Source organism: Tursiops truncatus, chromosome 18, assembly GCF_011762595.2.
Source record: "Tursiops truncatus isolate mTurTru1 chromosome 18, mTurTru1.mat.Y, whole genome shotgun sequence".
Taxonomy (NCBI): Eukaryota; Metazoa; Chordata; class Mammalia; order Artiodactyla; family Delphinidae; genus Tursiops; species Tursiops truncatus.
The window spans coordinates 16,249,667-16,269,862 of record NC_047051.1 but is presented as its reverse complement, the minus strand read 5'-3'; the positions used below and the strand labels follow the sequence as shown (position 1 = coordinate 16,269,862).

The 20,196-nt window shown below is 36.8% G+C and overlaps 2 protein-coding genes across 5 annotated transcripts in view; one reads left to right on the top strand and one right to left on the bottom strand.

Annotated features, from left to right (window-relative positions):
* Positions 1-4,549, top strand: part of SERPINE3 (serpin family E member 3) — a 28,360-nt gene extending 23,811 nt beyond the window's left edge. The window contains 3 exon segments of the mRNA XM_033843387.2: positions 3,205-3,291; positions 3,802-3,923; positions 3,926-4,549. Coding sequence (XP_033699278.1) covers positions 3,205-3,291; positions 3,802-3,923; positions 3,926-4,048 — 332 coding nt within the window. The 3' untranslated portion in view covers positions 4,049-4,549.
* Positions 4,550-7,363: 2,814 nt separating this feature from the next.
* Positions 7,364-20,196, bottom strand: part of INTS6 (integrator complex subunit 6) — an 88,273-nt gene continuing 75,440 nt past the window's right edge. For all 4 annotated transcript variants that reach the window (XM_019936650.2, XM_073795138.1, XM_004313457.4 and 1 more), the window contains 7 exons: positions 19,966-20,181; positions 17,787-17,913; positions 16,770-16,912; positions 16,320-16,551; positions 11,385-11,759; positions 9,845-9,938; positions 7,364-7,985 (listed from right to left, as the gene is read on the bottom strand). In XM_019936650.2, the coding sequence (XP_019792209.1) occupies positions 7,892-7,985; positions 9,845-9,938; positions 11,385-11,759; positions 16,320-16,551; positions 16,770-16,912; positions 17,787-17,913; positions 19,966-20,181 (1,281 nt within the window). In that variant the 3' untranslated portion in view covers positions 7,364-7,891. The remainder of the gene's footprint in view (positions 7,986-9,844; positions 9,939-11,384; positions 11,760-16,319; positions 16,552-16,769; positions 16,913-17,786; positions 17,914-19,965; positions 20,182-20,196) is intronic.

The following is a 20,196-nucleotide window of genomic DNA, read 5'->3' as shown; positions in this document are numbered from 1 at the left end:
CTTTCCAGCACTCACTCTGTATATGCTGGGCTGGGTGCTATGTGACACACACTTGCCATCTACAACTAAGTGACAAGAGGATGAGAAAGATAAACTAGAAGCAAATTCGCAAATTCTGGCAATAACTTTTTCAAAGCCATTAGTGTTACCAATAGTAAGTGATAATAACTGGGAAGACAAAAGACACAGCAAATGATAATGTTTGTCCTGCTTTGTGAGAAGCTGAGGATGAAATGTAGGATTACTACTTTATATTTTGCAAATCTTACATTTACACAATGTCATATTATCAAAACTCTTAAGCCTTTTGAAAGTATGGCCAATCACATAAAAAGAATGACAGGCTCCACTCACAAAGGGGAAGGGACACTCTTTTAAGTCATTTGGATGAGATTTGCCAAAGACTCGTTCTGTGCTGTGCCCCAGTGATTCCAAGGACAGCAACCAACATTTCCTTACAAGTGAAATCAGATTAAAGAACATTAAGTCAGTTGTTTTTATGGGAAAATGAAACAAATGTACAGTGTGAGGAGTGTCGAGTATTCATTCATCCAACATTTACTAAACACATACATGTACCAAGCATTATTACGCTAGTTGAGCAAAGTAAATATTTAAAACAAATAATACAGCTTCTGCTTTCTGGGAACTAACAATCTAATGAGGAAAGTTGAGATAGAAATACTCATATAAGATGTTATGGAAGAAGGGTAGAGTATGCCAGGGAGGGCAGGAAGAATTTTACCTGTTTGCTTTGGATATCGAAATGTAATATAGGAGCAGAAGAGTTTATTGGGCGGGGGGAAGGCGGCTAGTTTCCCAAAGTATGTTCTGTAGAATGCTAACCTGCTAAATTTGGAGACAGGAGATAGTGTGGGTATTTCCATGGTTAAACACTACATATTATAGCCCTCCTGTGGAGATTCACTATGAACATTAGCAAATTAGCAGCTCTAAGAAGTCCACTATTAAAAACAAAAGCACAAACCTATCCAACTTGCAGTTCCCATTGTAATTACTCATGGAACCCTTTTCAATAGAATAGCACCTATAAACAACCTTGGGAACAAATTTTGGGGAAACAGGTTGTACAGCCGTCAATGGCACTAGACAGCTGACAACACTGCAGGAGAGGATGAGCCCAAAGCCAGGAGAATCCCTTTGGGCTGATTTCATTAGTTGCTGCATAACATTTCCAGAGCTACTTAACAAAAGTAAGCAAATAGGGATCTGTAATACAAGATCAAGCAAGAAAAACACAAACCCACAGATGACTCCTGAGTCCTTATTTTGATCACAAACATTGGTCTTCTGAAATGTTAACTCTTACCAGAGATAAAATGTATGAGAGATGAGGATGCTGGGACATGACAGGCTATGGGTCTTAGCCTTTGTCTGTGCAAACATGTAAATGTCAATTATTGGACCACTCCTGTAATATGATGGAGAAAAAGCTACTTAAATGAAACCTCAGTTGCAGTTTCAAGAAATTCAAAGAGCCAAGCCCATCTAACCAAAAACTCATCCATTCCAACCAGTCGACCCCATTTCTCACATTGTGCCAGGGTGCCTGGACTCTAACACAAACGCATTTACTATATTCTAGCTGATAAAGAACCTTTGCTCATTTCATTAACATTTATTTTAAATGTCCAGATGGCATACTAGATAGTGATGAAGTCACAGATTAGTAAAAGCTTCTCATGACCATCAACCATTCCTTATACACACAATTCTGATCTGGGCACTGCATTTCAGTTTGCTCAATGAGTCAGTGAGACAGGCTAGTTAGTATAGAGAAATTTGTTTCTTTTCTAAAAGATCCCACAGAAAAAGACCAACTGCTACAATCAATCAGATTCTGCACTGGTTTTAGGACAAGCGATGGCAGGTGAATGTTTCCGTTGATTTCTCTCCTCCTCTGGCCCTTGTCTGGCCCCCTTCACTGATGCTGCAAAATATCTGTTCCTTACACTGAACACAGCCAACTCACAATTTCCTGTGTATGCCTTATTTACAAGATGGATGAAATGCTGTATATTCTGTACTCCACTGGTATTATTCTCTCACAACATTCATTTACCATCCCCTTGTATGTGCATGAGAAATGCAAAACAATTTAAATATTAGTCTAAGGTCAAACAAAGAAGTCCCCTCAAAATACATGTCCATCACAATGATTATTTTAAGACTCCTGCCACAGCTCCCTTTCTAGCGCGTCCTGCAGTGGACTGGAACACACTTTTCCAAGGTGGTGGCGTCTATATGGAAAGGTGGGGTGGAAATAGGCACTGCACCTGCTGTCAGAACACCTGCATATGCCCGACTGGACCTCTTGTCAAGTGTGTGGCCTCAGATGACTTCACAGCTCATTCTAAAATGAGAGGGTTGGACTGAATGATTTCTAAACTTTCTTCTCATTCTAAAGGTTCTTACTTTCATTCTTTGTGTCATCAAGTACCATTTCACTGTGGAGAGTTGTTTAAAAATGATTGATGGCTAAATTACAAAAACCTGTCAATTCCTCTAACGCTTGGATCACTCAGATTCCTATTTGCTAAGCTTATAATATCTTTGAAATTGTTGGCATACAACTATTATAGTTCTAACTTCATTTTCTTTGCAAATTCTTGCCAATAAGGCAAGATAATTGCATAACCGATATACTCAGTATACAGAATGCGTCATGAGGCATGAGACATTTTTTATACACTGCCTTTTAAGGCCCATAGTACAAACTTCTGTCATTTAAAAGTGGCTCCTAAAATGCAGCCCAAGAAGGCATTCAAGGGAAATCATCTCAGAAGCTTGCTGAATGTGCAGATTCCTGGGCTCCAGAATTTGCATTTTAACGCGTACTATGGCAATCCTTATACCACCGAGATTTTAGAAATACTGACTAAAGATTTCAACAGTAACTAGAAATTATTTTTGAAAATTAACTATTGAAAAAAATGGGGCACAGACCTGAATGTTAATCTGAGAGGGGTTATTTATTAGATAATTTACCAAATTTGAGGTTTTGAAAGTTGCATAAATTATTGTACCTTAAAATTTCCCAAACAAATCTCTTCCTAACTACACAGTAAGCAGCATACGAACGAGACTGTAAGTAAAGTCCATTCTTTAAAAAGGTACTAAAATCTTTCAACTAAATGCATCAAAATGCAAATAAACAATCACACTTTTATGTCCTGGGATTAGGCCAAGATGGCGTTTATGTTTCTGAAGCAATCCACAAAGCCAAGATTGAGGTTTCAGAGGAAGGCACCAAGGCATCTGCAGCTACAGGTATGTTCCTAAGAGCACAGTGTCAGCAACACTCAGTCAGCTGCTTCCCCCTTATCTCCCTTTGTTAGATTTATCCAGTTCAACCTTCACACTTCTAAGCCTCCCCACTAAAAACCCAAGTCCAGATGTAGTAGAGCATTCTAAAAAAAGAAATGTTAACAGAACAAAGTTTTTGAAAACTGATGGGAGAAAAGAGAGAGCCATTTTGAAAAGGATTTGTAGCACGACCCCATAAACAAGGAATAGAGTCATTTTGAAAATTACCTTCAGGAAGGAATTTATTCCATGGAATATTTTGAAAATAGGACACAGTGTTGGCTAAGTGGTATCTTTTCCCTTTAATTTTCCCATTTGCACCCCATCATAACACTAAACAATGCTATATCATTAGGATGCTTTTATTTCTCCAAAAATCAAGGCATATAAGTGACTTCGTATCCAATTTTAATAGTGACTTTCCTCAAATGAAGAGAAAATACAACGGGATTCTATTCTTTATCTTTCCTGCAGCTCTGTTGTTACTGAAAAGGTCTCGGATTCCTATTTTTAAAGCAGATCGGCCATTCATCTTTTTCCTGAGAGAACCCAACACAGGTATTACAGTATTTTTTGATAGGAGTCACATAAATTAAGTATTTATCAGCATCTCTCTAGCAACAAAGCCTCGTTTGTCCACCCTAACCTAAAACAAGCATTCCTTCTAGCTGGTTTCCATGGTGCTTCAGAAGCTTCTCAGTTGCTATGTCATGTATCCTGAGAAAGGGGAATATTTCATAACTACTGAGCAAACTAATAACCTCGGTGGCGTTTTTGCCTTCTGTTTCTCTCAGCTCATTTATAGTTGATGTAGGTCTTTAAAAATTCAGGTTTCTACTTCTGGGGAGACTTAAAGTCATGAAAGTAAAATAAATGATAAATCTTTTTTCCCCATTGTTGCCAAGCTTTCTTGGCCTTGGAGGATGAAAGAATTCCTTCAGGCCACTAGAGTGTCCAAGCAGTCCTCTGGCTCTCAGCACCCCTAGTATCCTAGGGAACGCACCTGCATTTCTATAGTTTTCCTGTTGATCTTTCTCAAGCTTGCTGAAGTTGCACAAAAATCAAATGTTTGCCCTAGTACTTGTTAGGTCCCACCATACAACCTCATCTTAATCCAAAGAGGGGATGGTACAGGCAGAGCCTTAGCACATCAGAAGGACAAGCAGAAGTCCTTTAAGCATCAACAACAGTGAACAAAGTATTCAAATCATTCCTCTTAATGTTGCCCCACCCTCTCTGGCAATTACTTATCAGCCTAGGAAAGAAAAAGAGATTCTCAGTAAAGAGTTGTTGGCAAGTCTAAACAATGTGTCAAAAAGAAATAGGATGGAACAAGTCTAACAAAATCAAGCAAAAGTGGATCTACTTTAACTAAACATCAGGCATTATTTTTATTTATGGAGAGGAAAAAAAGTCAAGTTAGAATAATGAAAATTACGCATAGGTTTTACACAAATTGTTAAGGAAATACTGTCAACATCATTTTATCTGAGAATCATTTGCATACTGCTGTAACTTATTCTAGAAATCAAAGAGACACTTGCGACAAAAAGGATGAAGATAGTCATTCACTAGGAAATCATCTATTGGGGGATTATTTGGGGAGAAAAAGTCCATCAACAAAATATATCCTCTTAGTATTTCACCATGATCATCCCAACCCCATATTTATTAGATGAAAATGTCACTTATCACTCAGAACAGGCAACAGAGAGCCCTCTCTTAGAAAGGATACAGGTCAAAAAATGAAAGATGAAAAAAAAAAGACAGGTTCTACTCCCTCAAGAAACAAAGAAACAGGACTAAACTTGAACAGAAAGGTCACTGTCAAAAGCTCATAGCCAATAAAGGTTGATGACAGTTAAGAGAGAACAGTTTCTCTTTTGGAATTCAACTGCATAAAATGATGTAAAATCTTTGAACTACCTAGTAAAGGACACACCACTGTTTCCGTGCTAAGAGTTTCCAGAACGGCCATAGTAAACAGAATGAAAATACAATCCAACACCAGTTCCATAATCCGCCGCACGTCTAAATATAGTCCTTGTGAATTTATTTACCTCTCTTTCTGGGAGGTACTTGCCCATAACACACAAGGCAAAGTGGCTATTCTTCTGGTGACGGGGTATTGAAAGGACAAATGAGTCTCAGCCTTCAGTACACCAAATTGACAAAGCTTACTGATAAGGGTAAATAATGACTCAATCAGTTGACAAATGGCACACATACAAGAACATTACAAAAAATGATCTTAACCTGAAAATTAAACTGTTGGAGAACATCATTTGTCCAGCCTACAGCCATCCATCCATTGATCTAAAGGGCCTAAAAGACATGATATTCCCCTCAAATGTACTCCCCCTCCGCTTTGCTTACAAAAATTCTGCAGTATTTCACTAATTCAACTAATATGCCCAGTTTCTTAAAATGTTAAAAAAAAAACCTGCAAGAGATGAGATATTAAGCTTGAATTTTGATGGGTTTCAAAGCTTGTGACTAGGTTTTGGGATGAGGGCATAGAGTATGGAGGCAGAGAGATTAAGGACAAAAAGAGGAGACAGAACAAACTGCTTCTTTCCAACTCCCTCTAGGGTTCATACCCCAAAATGTATTAAAGGTCAAGCAAGAGTCTAAAGGATTATTACCTCATGAGCAACCTGTGAAATGCAACTAAGAACTTTCTGATAAGGAAAGTGGCCAAATATTGGACTAGATTGAGTCCCTTTCCTAAATATGCTTGTTAAGTATTAACTTTTATCTGAATGACTTGTAGTCCCCCTCCTGTTAATCTCAGAATCTAAACATATATAATTTAAAACCAGACAGTATATTCTGGATTTTGTGTATCTCTTGTTGAATTTAGCAATGTGACTGCAGCTAATTACCTTAACAATTCCATTTACTAAATGATATCCTGCTTAAAGGTATTTTGTAGAGGTGAAAAAATGTTTAAAGAATTGCATATGAAAATACTATTTAACACTACATTAAATGCTTTTTTTTCTTGACAGCATTTGTCTTCAGTATTGGGAGAGTTTCAAATCCCCTAAACTGAATTAACAGATCTCAAGCATGTTCTCCACTTTCATCGATGCTTTTCTTCATAAAAAGTTACAATTTCATTTTGCTATACCCTTGATTTTAAAAATGTTCTGCTAAAGTATAAAAAGACAAGGGTATGTGATTTTCAAATATTATGAACCTAAAAATACTTCAATTTTACCATAATTTTATAAATTTATTTCACCCTCTCTTAATCTAAATGTATTTTAGCCTTCCTTTCTACTGGTTATCCCAAAAGCACTACAAGGCACAGCAGTGATCTATGAATGGTGAGTCAGGTCACAGGGTCACGTCCTCAGTAAGGACACGTGAGGCCATGTTGGACTGAGGGCGGACAGTGAATAGTGTTCAGTTTTCCTTATCCTGGATAACTTAGGGAGAATGCAAAATGAGCAAAGTCATTTGAAACATGTTTCCTTTCCATTTAGCTTCTAAATAAAATGGAGAGTTGAAGTGTAATAGCAGAGCAGAAAAAAGAGATCCCTGTTGAAACCCCAGTCTGTTGTGAGACTTCTGTAAGTACGGCATCAAGCTGCTAAATGCTAGACGTTTCAGAGTATGTGGTATACCCCAAACTTACAACTCCCTGACCGATGGCTTCACCTTAGTGCCATCCACAATCCTAGTGAGAAAGGAAAAGGGGTTGAAGGAAAGTAAGTAAGGAAACCAATAAAGTCCAAAGGCGTCTGCTTTTTAAACAGCTTTAAAGAGTCTGCCTATCCGCCACAGATACCATCATTTCCATTATCTAGGCAGAAACGGAGCATGTTGGAGTGGCCAACAAAATCTAAGAACACAGAGTAAAAAGACAATGCAGATTATGTAACACGTAATTACAGTTAGGTTTAACAAATGTGAACTTCAAGTGGTGTATTTTTCCAATGCTAAAAAGCAAGGCCTTTAAAATTCCATTATCTTAAGATGGTTTTAAATGATTACTTTAAATGTGATTATTTCCTAAACCACACAAGAGTAAAATAGAGCATTTATTGATGGAATAACAAAAGTGCTTTTCTTAAATATTCTTCAAAATACATTTGTACAACTTACAATAATATATCCAAAATAACTGTATATACAAAACATTGCCTAGTTTTAATGTATGTGCTTTTTTCCCCAAAAATTACAAAGTAACTTCTTTTTTATTTTTTTGGCAAAGTTCAACCTTAACAGAGGTGACAATTTTAAAGGTTGGTTTAAGAAAATAGAACCTGAGGGAAATTGACACGCAAGAGTCAATGACAAGCAAGAGATTTGGAGGAATATTTTTAGTTTGTTAAATAAAAATGTTTTTTAGAGTGATACTTTTCACATTACAAAAATAAACCAAAATGAAGAAAAGGTCACTGTAAAATGATGGAAAAAGGATCTGTAGACTTGCTCTTAGTATTTCAAAAAGCCAACAATGCATGTCAAAAAATGAATGCAAGATCACAACAGTCTTGTATTTACTTTGTATTTGGAGAAGGTAGTGAAATAAGTGGCCACATTCTGTTTTCTTTTAATTGCTATTAATATGGTTGATCTGATTGGCTCTTCGATGAATTTCATCCAAGAAGTTCTCCAGTTGTTCTATTAGCATTCTTTTTTTAAACCTGTATAAAAAAATAAGTAATAGCACTCTCAATTTCTTTTTAACAAATAGTTATATATCAGTATAATTTTTTTTAAAAGAGAGAAACTGCCTTGGAAAGATTTTTCAAAGTGAGATGAAAATGAAAATTCAACAACTTTGTGATATATAAAATCTCTTGGAAGATTAGAAAATTATTTTATCAGTAGAGTATTATAGTTTGTTCCTAAAACAAATAATCCAGGCCTAAGTACAATGGGAAAGAGGTTATTTCTTCCACAATCAAAAAGAAAAAGGGGGGAGAAAAAACCCTAATAAATACAAGGGTTATAAATATTGCAGCAATATGGGCTCCCCAAGCAATGACTCCAATAGCTTCTTATGCTCTTTGAACACTGAATGTTGAATGGAATGTGAATAAAATATGAATATAATTCCCCACAAAATGGAAGAAGAAATGAAATTTGGGCAATTGCATTTAAACTGTGGTGTTCTACTATTACAATTTGAAAACTAGCAAATCAAGGACAATTAGACATCTGTAGTATAGGATACAGCAAAGTTCAAGTTGCAAGTTTTAAATTTTTGCGGTAATAAATATAGTAGACTAAAATTGCTTTTGTCTGCCTAAGTATTAATACTGCTGATGCTTTTCAGAATATCCCAAAACACTGCCCAATCTATACCTACTTCCTCTCTACTTGTACACTAATATGACTACCGACCATAATATTACACAACTCTCTAAAAGGTGGCAGAAGTAGGGCTTCCCTGGTGGCGCAGTAGTTGAGAGTCTGCCTGCCGACGCAGGGGACGTGGGTTTGGGCCCCGGTCCGGGAGGATCCCACATACCGCGGAGCGGCTAGGCCCGTGAGCCATGGCTGCTGGACCTGCACGTCCGGAGCCTGTGCTCCGCAACGGGAGAGGCCACAGCAGTGAGAGACCCGCATAATGCAAAAAAAAAAAAAGGTGGCAGAAGTAGAATCCAGGCACCTGGAATATAGCTAAATCGATGATGAAGTTTGAGTTGGCAGAATGTTACATAAAAGAGCAGAATTAGTTAAATACTCAATATCAATAATATGAAAAGTTATGGCCTTATCTTGAAACTTCAAAGTAACCTATGCTCTAGCCACTCATAGAAAAAAAAAAATAGAATTAACAGCTTTATCTAAAAAAACCTTTACATGTAGGATGGAAGAAACTGGGGAACTAATTAAAGGGTGGTTATCTTGGAAGGTCAGATGAGACAAACGCTAAGTTTTCTTACATTACTAAAATTCTAAAAGTCTTGAAGAAGAAATAAAAAAAATGCTTTTTTACTCACTGAACTCATACAACTATGCTTTCCAGTTAATTGCACTTCATAGTTACCATTTATAATCTTGATCCACATTCCTTGTACTAAAGTACATAATCCTGGGCTACTGAGGCAATCAGAATAAGGCCCATTTGTCCAGCTCTGGTCCCCTTAATTACATGTTTTCCCACATACAAGTGAACTGCATTCAAATATTGCCTTTCAAGATTACGTTTTATCACTAATATTAACTGTAGCTCAAATATACAAAGGAGAAAAATTAAAGACTATAACATATAAAGACACCAAAAAGCCACAGGGTAGGATAAATGAGAATTATGCAAGAATCTGTAATGTGTAGAGAGAAAGGGTCCATGATTTCTGAAGAATTTCTGTGTAGCTATTTTTTTAAGTGAATTTCCTTCAATAAACTGAAAAAAAAGAGAGAAGTACTTATATACAAAGGGGTGTGTCATATACATGCATAACAACACAAGTATAAAACAGATACTGTTAAAATACCAACTACAGAAAACTGGGGACTCACTGCCTCATATCATAATGTACAACAGATTATTTACCTTGATGCTTCTTTAATGACATTTTGTAAAAATATTAGTCTTGTTTGTAAACTGCCTTGCACATGCTTCAGTAAAGTGAAGATCCTTTCATATTCTTAAAATGAGAAGCAAAAAGAAAAATTAAGTGGCTTTAATTTGCATTCTTATTCAATATTTTTCTATTACAGCTTACTATATCAAGATATACTAAGACAAAACCAAAACTAGTCTACATAAAATTTTCACTGCTCATTAGAGATTTTATAATACACATATTTCATCATACATCAAAAAAGATAAAATAGCTTTTCAAACACTGCTTTTTTTTTGGTAAAAGTTCTCAATAGGGTATCAAATATAAAGCTTAGAAGGATGAGTAAACAGCTTTTTGGTAGTGCCACAGAAAAATAAGAAGTGGCCTTTACAAAAATCCATCCTTATGACAAATTCTAAATTACAGCTAACCTTGGGAGTGGATAAAATAGAGTGGGGGAGAAAAAAAAAGTTAAGAGTGCTGTCTCACAGGAATAAAGACGCAGATGTAGAGAATGGACTTGAGGACACTAGGAGTGGGAAGGGTAAGCTGGGACGAAGTGAGAGAGTAGCATTGACATATATACACTACCAAATGTAAAATAGATAGCTAGTGGGAAGCAGCTGCATAGCACAGGGAGATCAGCTCGGTGCTTTGTGACCACCTAGAGGGGTGCGACAGGGAGGGTGGGAAGGAGACACAAGAGGAAGGGGATATGGGGATATATGTATACGTATAGCTGATTCACTTTGTTATAAAGCAGAAACTAACATACCATTGTAAAGCAATTATTCTCCAATAAAGATGTTTTAAAAAAAAAAAAGAATATACACGTCGTAATTGGTGGGAAAAGAAAGGATGCTGCCTCAGTTTCAAGTTTTCACATAAAACTTTGCCAAGGACTATAAGCTCCTAAATGGCCAGTACTGAGTCTTACCCACTTCTGGACCACCCATGGGCCACCGCACCATCATAGCAGGTGATCTGCCAACATCTTTGGAATGAATGTCAATAATATTGAAACTTTAACTCACAAAGTTCTTCTGTACTCATATAATAGATAGCTTTCATAATTTTAGTTTTTTGGCCTAAACACATCCCTGATCACTATCATAGTTTAAATCTTAAAAGTTAAGATGGTAGGTACGTACTATGCCTAGAACCTTACAGATACGAAGTCATTTAATAGTCACTACATCTGTCTGGGTTTGCTGTTACCTTAAAATTCCAGTTGCTGGTTGACAGAATGCTCAAGACTATGGGTTCCTGTCATGGTAGGAACCATGTGTGTCTGTGAGTTCCTGCTCTGCTCTCAGTCCCTCCTACTTACCACACCTAACACAGTACTTTGGACATAGCAGCTATTCAGTAAGTGTTTGTTGGCTGAGTAAAGAACCAAATCTTATATAGCTCATATGTTGTTTAAGAGTGATCTAAAATCAGATCTAGGCTTTAGTTTATTTGACTTTTTTTTTTTTTGAGCACAAACAGAAATCAAATCTGATGTTTGTGTCTAATTATACATACTTCTTCCTGGCTTTCGGATCTCTTTCATTATTTGTGCTTTTAGTTCAGTGTTGACCTCTTCATGGCTTCTGCAATGCATCAATTTCTTCCCTTTGTTGAGTGAAGACGCTGGTAGATTCTCTTCAGGACATTGTTCTTTATCTCTTGGCTCCTCGTGATTTTCTAAAAATCCACCAACAGTGAGGTCATTAGTTCCTAAGTGGTCATGGCTGAGAGCCTCTGTATGATTGGTTGGTCGTTCCAGTAAACTGGCTGGAGAAGAAGATGCTGAAAATTCACTTTCCATAGCATTTGGTGTAATATCTGATGAAAGTTGGTCTGCAACATGATTTTCAACCACATCATCTATTGTCGAATCATTAGTGGCTTCTGAAACTAAAAATAAGAAAAAAAAGATGATGAGAGCCAATTTCAAAGCACACAGTAAAGAAAACCTCAAAGAAACAACATTACAGCAAATCACAACTGATCTCCCTGACTGCTGCAAATTAACAATTTGATATGGTTTTTAAGCTTTGCCAAATATATGGTATATTTCAATGTGAAACATTCACAATATTTTAAAAACCTGTACAATTTTTGCCCTTAGGAATAAAAATAAAAGCCAGTTTCAAACACTTTTAGTTCTCTGCTTTATTCTATGGCAATTTTATTGAATAAGTAGGTTTTTAATGCTTTAGGGAAATATATGTGATCAAGATTATCATGGTTATCCTTTTATTAGAGAGTACTAGTTCACTCCAACTTACCTCTACCTTGTAAGTCATTACCGTTCAGAGGCAAAAGTGAACACAGGGAGTTTAAGCTGATCAATATTCTGCAGCAACACACCACCAAACCTCCACAGCGCCCCCTTTTCTTATAACCATCCATATAGTCTTCATTACTTGAGCAGTGAAGAATAGCTGGTGCCCACTTTAGTTCTCTAGACTACTTAGACTTAAAAGCTTGCAAGCTTACTACTTAATATTAGATTACTGTACTTGCTCCTCACAGAAAGCAGCTAAATTCTAAGTTCTCTGATTGCTCACCAAACCACCAGGACACCAGCTGAATTCATCTCTTTACTGTTCAAAATGTAAACTCATCCCCACAAAAATTCCCTGAACTTCTGACTCCCTCCCTCCTAAATTCTATTCCATGATGTGCAAACTTTACTGAATATTCTCTAGAGTAACTCCTGCTTTAATCGAAACCCAACTCTCCTGCAAAGAAACTGCTGTCTGTCAAACACTCTCCGTGGACTTAAAATAAGGATGTGGGGCTTCCCTGCTGGCGCAGTGGTTAGGAATCCGCCTGCCAATGCAGGGGACACGGGTTCGAGGCCTGGTCCGGGAAGATCCCACATGCCACACAGCAACTAAGCTTGTGCACCACAACTACTGAGCCTGTGCTCTAGAGCCGACGAGCCACAACTACTGAGCCCCTGTGCCACAACTACTGAAGCCCACGTGCCTAGAGCCCGTGTTCCGAAACAAAGAGAAGCCACCGCAATGAGAAGCCCACGCACCGCAACGAAGAGTAGCCCCCACTCGCCGCAAGTAGAGAAAGCCTGTGCACAGCAACAAAGACCCAACGCAGCCAAAAATAAAATAAAATAAATAAATGTATACAAATAAAAGGATGTGGAGTCACTAATCCCTTCACCTTCCAATGCCACTTCAAGAACATTTCTCCATGCACTCTTGAAAAATTCTTGCTCTTCTGAGATTTAATTATCCCACTCAACTCATCCTCTCTCTCCTCATCACTATCTTTACTGACCTCCAGAGCACACCCGTGGTCACGGATGTCTCTGGCACCTGGTTCACAGACTTCCTTCCACCCCATGTCCCTTGGGACATCATTCTAGGTCCTTACTACTCAAAGTGTGGTTTGTGGACAAGCAGCATTAGTACCATCAGAGAGCTTGCTAGAAATGCTCATCTTGAGCCCTATCCCAAACAATGTATTAGAATCTGTTTAACTAACCACTCCCCTGACCCCCGCCTGGCTTCACATACACGTTAAGGTTTGAGAAATGCTGTAGTATGTGACATCCATGTCTAAGGACATCACCTGCTAAGAACCTGGCCTCCCAATTCCTCAATTTCTCACCTCCAAGGAACTTTTCCACCCACCCATTTGCTTCTCGAGTGAAACACAAATTCAGGGATGGAGGCATGTGTAACCCTCATCTTTGCAGTATTCCTACTATTGCTCTTGAACTCTGCCAGACTTTTCACTCCAGCAATTCCTCTACGTTCTCCCTCATATTAATCAGATTCCTTCTAGATATCCACTTTCTTATCTAACTTATATCCCAAAATGTATCACTTTTTAACAGTGTCCTAAATTCTCTCATTCTATTGTCCTCCCATGACCCCTGCCAAGCAAAAATCCCAAATTTGATGATGCAGTCTATCTTCTTGCTGCAGACTCACATGTGGAATGATGAGCAGGCACTACTGGAGAAATACGACACAGCTCTACAGAGTGGTCACAGTCACCACCTGTACCTGGATCTTAGCACTGCCTAGCAGTCTTATTACAACCTTTTCTCCCTCTACCACACAAAAAAATCATTCAAACCTTCTCCACTGTCTTAACATCTCTGACTTTCCCAGTGTCTCTTTCCTCTCAGCAGTACACATCACCTCCAACTTCACAGAGGAAAGCAAAAGCAGAAAGAAGGTGAACTTCCTCAACTTCCCACCATTAAACTTGTGCCCACCACACCCATTCGGCTTTAATGGAAGAAGCATTCTTCATGTGGGCTCTGGACCATTCATTCCCTTTTGCCTTCTCAGTGATTTTGTGATTATACTCTGTCTCATCTTCATTTTCAGCTGTTCCCTCTCTATTGGCTCCATCACACCAGCATTTAAATATATTCAACTCTGTCATCTTAAAGACCTACAGAACTATTCCAATCCTCTCAAATGATTTGTTTAAGAAGTATTTGAGACCACCAACCACTCAATTCTCCTTCCATTTAGCTTCCATAACACTAAATTATTCCCTATTTTCTCCTCTTTCTTGGATTCTTCCTTTCTTCTCACTCTCCTTTTCTGAACCTTATTTCTCCTCTTAACTTTGATACTTTCAAAGTTCTGCTCTAGGCTTTTTCTTCTGTTTCCCTTGGTTACTCCAATGGGGCTTAAGGCTGCCTCCCATACCTATCTCTCTAGCCCAGTCCTCTTCTCTTAAGTTCCAAACTCAATGACCCATCTTCTAACTTAGGAAATCCACTTGGCTATCTAACAGACACTTCTAAACTAAACTCATTCAACCTCTCTTCTTCCACTCCACCCCTGACACACTGAAATACCCAGGGTCTCTCAACTCCTCCCTTGCCCTGTCTCCATCATCCAGCCAGTCATCACCAAGTCCTTTGCTGATATATCCAAGTATTTCTCCAATACAGGTTCTTCTCACAACCACACTCCCAGGTAACCATTAGCTCTTCCCTGTGTTTCCTAACTGGTTTCTGTGCAACTGTAACAATTATTTAACAACATCAAATACCCAGTCACTGTGCACAATCTCCAATTACCTTATATAGTTTCTGTTTGTGGGAAGTTTGATTTTCTTTGATTCAGAGTCCAAATCAGACCTGGACATTGCAATTAATTTACATGTCTTTTAACTATCTTTTAATCTATAAAAATCCTTCTGTACCTCTTTTTTTCTATGCATTTTTTTTTTCTGGAAAAATACACACACACACCAGATTCTTTGTCCTATAGAGTTTCCCACAATCTGGATTTTTCTAATTTTATCCCTGTTTTGTTATTTAACATGTTTCTCTGTCCCTTATATTTCCTAAAAATTGGTAGTTAGACAGAGAGGCTTGGTCAGATTGATGTTCAGTATTTTTTTTTGCGGGGGGAGGGCAGGACTACCTCAAAAGTAGTACTGTGTAATTCCATCAGGAGGTATCATACTTGGTTTCTCTCCAGTTAAGATGTCATTAGCCATGAATGATCACTACCTATAATTAATGAATCCATTAATTAAGGGTTCCCTACATCAATTCTCATTCTTCCCTAATAATATTCCACACAGTAAACTCAGCCTGGTCTTCATAAAATGCTAATCAGATCAGATCACTACCTCTTTAAAACCTTTCAATGGATTCTCATTGTCCTACGAATAAAGTCTAAAATCTTTATAATGGCTTCCAAGACCCTCTATGATCTAGACTCTGCATGTATATCTTTCAGTTCTCACTTTGCCTCATTCCCAACAACCCTTGCTATAACCAGCCTTCTTTCAGTTCCCTTAATGCCCTGCTCTTTACTGTATGCCTCTGCACATACTCTTCTTAGACTACTACTGAGGCATAGGCAGATGCATAGCTTTAGTTTACTAATTCCCATTCATCCTTCAAGTACTGGCATAAACAGAACTTCCTCAGTAAAGTGCCTTGACCCCACGGACTAAGTTATATCCTCTTGCCAAATACTTCCACAACACACTTGACTTCCCTTTTGTAATATTCATCACACTTCTAATGAAATGTTCAATGACTTTCCTTCCTCACTCATTATAAATAAAGGCAAAGATCACTATTGTCTTGTTCACTGCTATACCTCAATGCCTAGCACTGTCTAAATTAGCATATCATTTAAGAATTAGTTGTTGAATTAAACTGAAATTGAAAACCATCGTTCTGTGGGTGTTGATAATGCCCCTTTAAAAACTGTTATTTTTAAATACTTAAGATTTGCAAATGATATTTCAAATCATGATAGCTATTAAGCATAATGAATATATGAAATGTTCAATAAATGTTCATTAAAAAGACATAAAAATGATTACATGCTAATTTAGAGTAAACAAATATCTTCTCTAGACACTCTTGGACCTTATCAATTTTTTCTGTATTACAAAAATCTTTCCCATGAAGAACCACCAAAGAGCAGCAAATAACATTTAAAGAAAAACTCTTACTTTTATGAAGAGGAAGGGGTTTAAGAAGATCTGGCTGTGCTTGAGTCATAGGTACAGGTGGTCCTTTTCCTCCAATATGATTGTTCACAACTGGATTCTGTTGTCTGCCTCTTAGTAGTGGAGACATACAGCGACGTCTCTTAGGGATGCCTTGCATATTTGGTTCTCCAGGTCGTTTATGTTTATTTTGAGGTCCAGCCACAAATTCATCTGCCTCATCTATCATCATACCCTATAACAAAAAAGAATATAATTTCCCTAGCTTTACATACAGTTTTTAATCGCACAACTAACTCCAATACCCAGTAAAATAACTATATTTTAACTGTTGACATTTATTAGGTATTCTACCAAGAAAATAGCTTCAGCTTTCTTTAGTTAAATTAAGAACTGCTCCTCTCCACAGTGCCTAGAGCAAATAAATTATATAATGGAACATTTCAAATTTACCTTTTTATCCAGCTTAAAGGGGTTGCCAAATGTATGCAACCTTCGAGGCTGATCAGGATCAAGTTCTCTTAGTGGAGAAGGTACTTGCTTGAGGTATTCCTGGTAATTCCCCATTTGTGCTATAGGAACACTGTGCACTTGATCTTTTCAAACAGAACAGAGCAAAAACAAAAGTTAACCTCACTGAAACTACCTTCCAACTAGTTATCAAATAATGTCTTCTTATGTATGAATGCTCTCTGGTTTATTCTAGTCAATCTTTCCTTAACACATATTCTAAATTATTTTGTCACCATTATAAATATTGTGACATAAAATCTTGAGATTTTTTTAAAATAAAATTTTAAATACTTGATTTTATCTTCTAAACAAAGCAAAAAATATTGCAGTCAATTTCAGTGTATAGAATAAGCATATGTGTAACCTTTCTATGAAAAGGAAATGTCTCTTCTACTCTATTCCAAATAAGCAGAATTTAATTAAAGCAGAATTTACAGAAAAGAGATATCACATAGATGACCCTTTTTATATAAAACTATAGTTGAAATGCTTACGTGAGAGTTGGCAAAGGGTTAAGTTCTCATCTGACTTGATTTGTAGTAGGTGCCATGGGTACAGTTGAAGGAAATACCAGAATATGATATATATTGGCCATCCAGAGTTAAACTAGTTAAACTAGCAGATACTAGTAGATGACAAGAAAATGATTTTGTTTGCGCATGTGCCTGTATATGTGAATGTATGAAGAAAGCTAAAAAGGAAACTAAGCTGCTAACAAAGGTCGTTACCTCTGGGGAATAGAATTTGGGGCAACAGTGATGGTAGGAAGAAGTGGTAGGAAGAATTTGGGGCAACAGTGATGGTAGAGAATCAGGGATGACTCACTTTTTACTTCATTCAATGAGAATGTAATACTACTGTTATAATTCTTTAAAAGTTACAATAACACTCTATTTATTTCCAATATAAAGAAATAAGTTTACTGAAGAAATACCAACATTAAAACCATGATCTAACCTTCATCCTGTCCTTTAAGAAACCTGCGGGTGCTCTTCAAAAGATTAGATCTCATTCTTGTTAAGTGATCCAAAAGATTCCGTCTTGGTATGTCATACGCATTTCTAAATGTCTGTGGCTTCAAATCCTGTTAAAAAAGATTTAAAGACAAGATTTATTTTCAAACATAGAATTAAGAGACTGAAATCTCTAGCCTGCAGCATAGCTTTGAAAATAAGATACACAAGTTAACTAAATAGCTTAAAAAAATAAAGAGATATGATGCAATCTTACTGTACTGTTTTAATAACCAAAAGATAAAAATTTGGTAGTGAGGCTCAACCAAATAATCTCAAACTCATATCTGTTCAAGATTTTATTACATATTCTGGCTAAGAGAAGTAAATAAAAGCTTTGACGTATAATTTACATACCATGAAACTACCCATTTTACATGAACAGTTTAATGAGTGTTCATAAATGTATAGTTGTGAAACCACCACTACGATCCAGTTTTAGAATATCTCCATCATCCCAGAAAGTTCCTTGTGTCCATTTGTAGTCAATCTCTATTCCTATCCCCAAGCAACCACTAATCTACTTTCCTTCTCTCTACATTCCATTTTATAAACGGAATCTTGCAATATGCAATCTTTTCTATCTGGCTTCTTTCACTGAGCATGTTTTTGAGATTCAACCATGTTGTTCGTGTATTGGTGTCTATTCCTTTTTACTGTCTTTTCCTTTTTACATGGATATACCATATCTCTATCCATTCACCAGTTGATGAACACTTGGACTATTTTCAGTTTGGGGCTGTTAGTAATGCTGCTATGAACATCTGCATACAAAGCCTTTATATACACATATTTTCATTTATCTCGGTAGATACCTACAAGCAGAACTGTTGGTATATAGCAATATTTACCTTTCCTAAGAAACTGCAAACTATTTTCCATCAATAATGTATAAGAGTTCCAGTTGTTCTACAACCTTACCAACACTTCATATTTTTCAGTCTTAAATTTTAGCCATTCTAGTGGGCATAAAGTGGGATCTCATTATGGTTTTAATTTGCATTTCCACAGTGGCTAATAATGTTGAATATCTTTTTATGTGCCTGTTCAAGTTTGTATATGAGCTGTCTGTTCAAATATTTAGTCTATTTTTTTTATTGGATGTTTGTCTTTTTATTATTGAGTTCTATGAGTTCTTTATATATTTTGAAACAAGTTCTTTATTCAATACATGCTTTTCTCCCAGGCTATAGCTTGCCTGGGAGAAACATCAAAGTTTCTTCTGAAGACAAAAATTTCAATTTTAATGAAGTTCTATTTATCAAGTTTGTGTGTGTGTGTGCTTTGTGTGTTGTATTTTAGAAATCTTCATTGACCCATAATCCAACATCTTAAAGATTTCTTCCTGTTCTGTTGTAGAAGTTTATAGTTTCAGTTCTTACATGTATGACTATGATCACTTCAAGTAATGTGAGGTAAGGGTCAAGTTCATTATTTTGCATATGGATAGCCAATTGTTCCCACGCTATTTGTTGAAAAGACTGTCTCCTAACCCACTGAATTATTTTGGCACCTTTGTTAAAAATTAATTGACTCTACGTGTGAGGGCCTACTTCTGTTCTACTGATCTATATATTTTTCCTTATGCCAACAACACAACATGTTGATCGCTGTAGCTTTACAGTAACTTTTAAAATTAGATAGTGCAAATCTTCCAGCTTTATTCTTTTCCAAAATTGTTTTAGCTACTCTAGGACCTTTACACTTCCATATAAGTTTTAGAATCAGCCTGTTTCTACAAAAAAGACTACTGGGATGAAGATCTTTTTAATGAGTATTCACAAAGCACTTCAGGATCATGCTGTGTACCCAAGGTCAGCAGTATAAAAGTACCAAACTACAGTGAACTCTACCATTAGCTATGTAACTTTAGGCAATCTCTAAGTCTGTTTTCTCGTCTATAAAATGAACGGGATGGTTTGCTCTTTGCAGTCCATCCATTCATCCACTCACCAAGTACAGTGTTTAACTCTAAAATCTAATGATTCAATAATATAATTGATCATTATTCTGCGGAGGTACAGAAGTTCGGACAAACTGAGTATCAGTTAACAGAAAATTTGCCATATTCAACAATGTAACAGACTATAACTATATCAGTACTAAATTCACATAACCATTACCTTATTGAGCAAAGCAACTTGGAACCCAGTGTATTCTTTCATATTAAGGTCTAGCAGTCTGTGAGGAACATCCTCTGAAATTCCCTGAAGCAGTTGTTGAAAATCTTTCCTATAAGCCATTGATAAACCATGTGATCTGCTTCGGACTTTAATTCCAGTTTCCTGTACTACTTTTTTGCCTACAGAACCGATGACTCGATCAGATTCTATTTTCGCCTAAAGCAAAAAAAA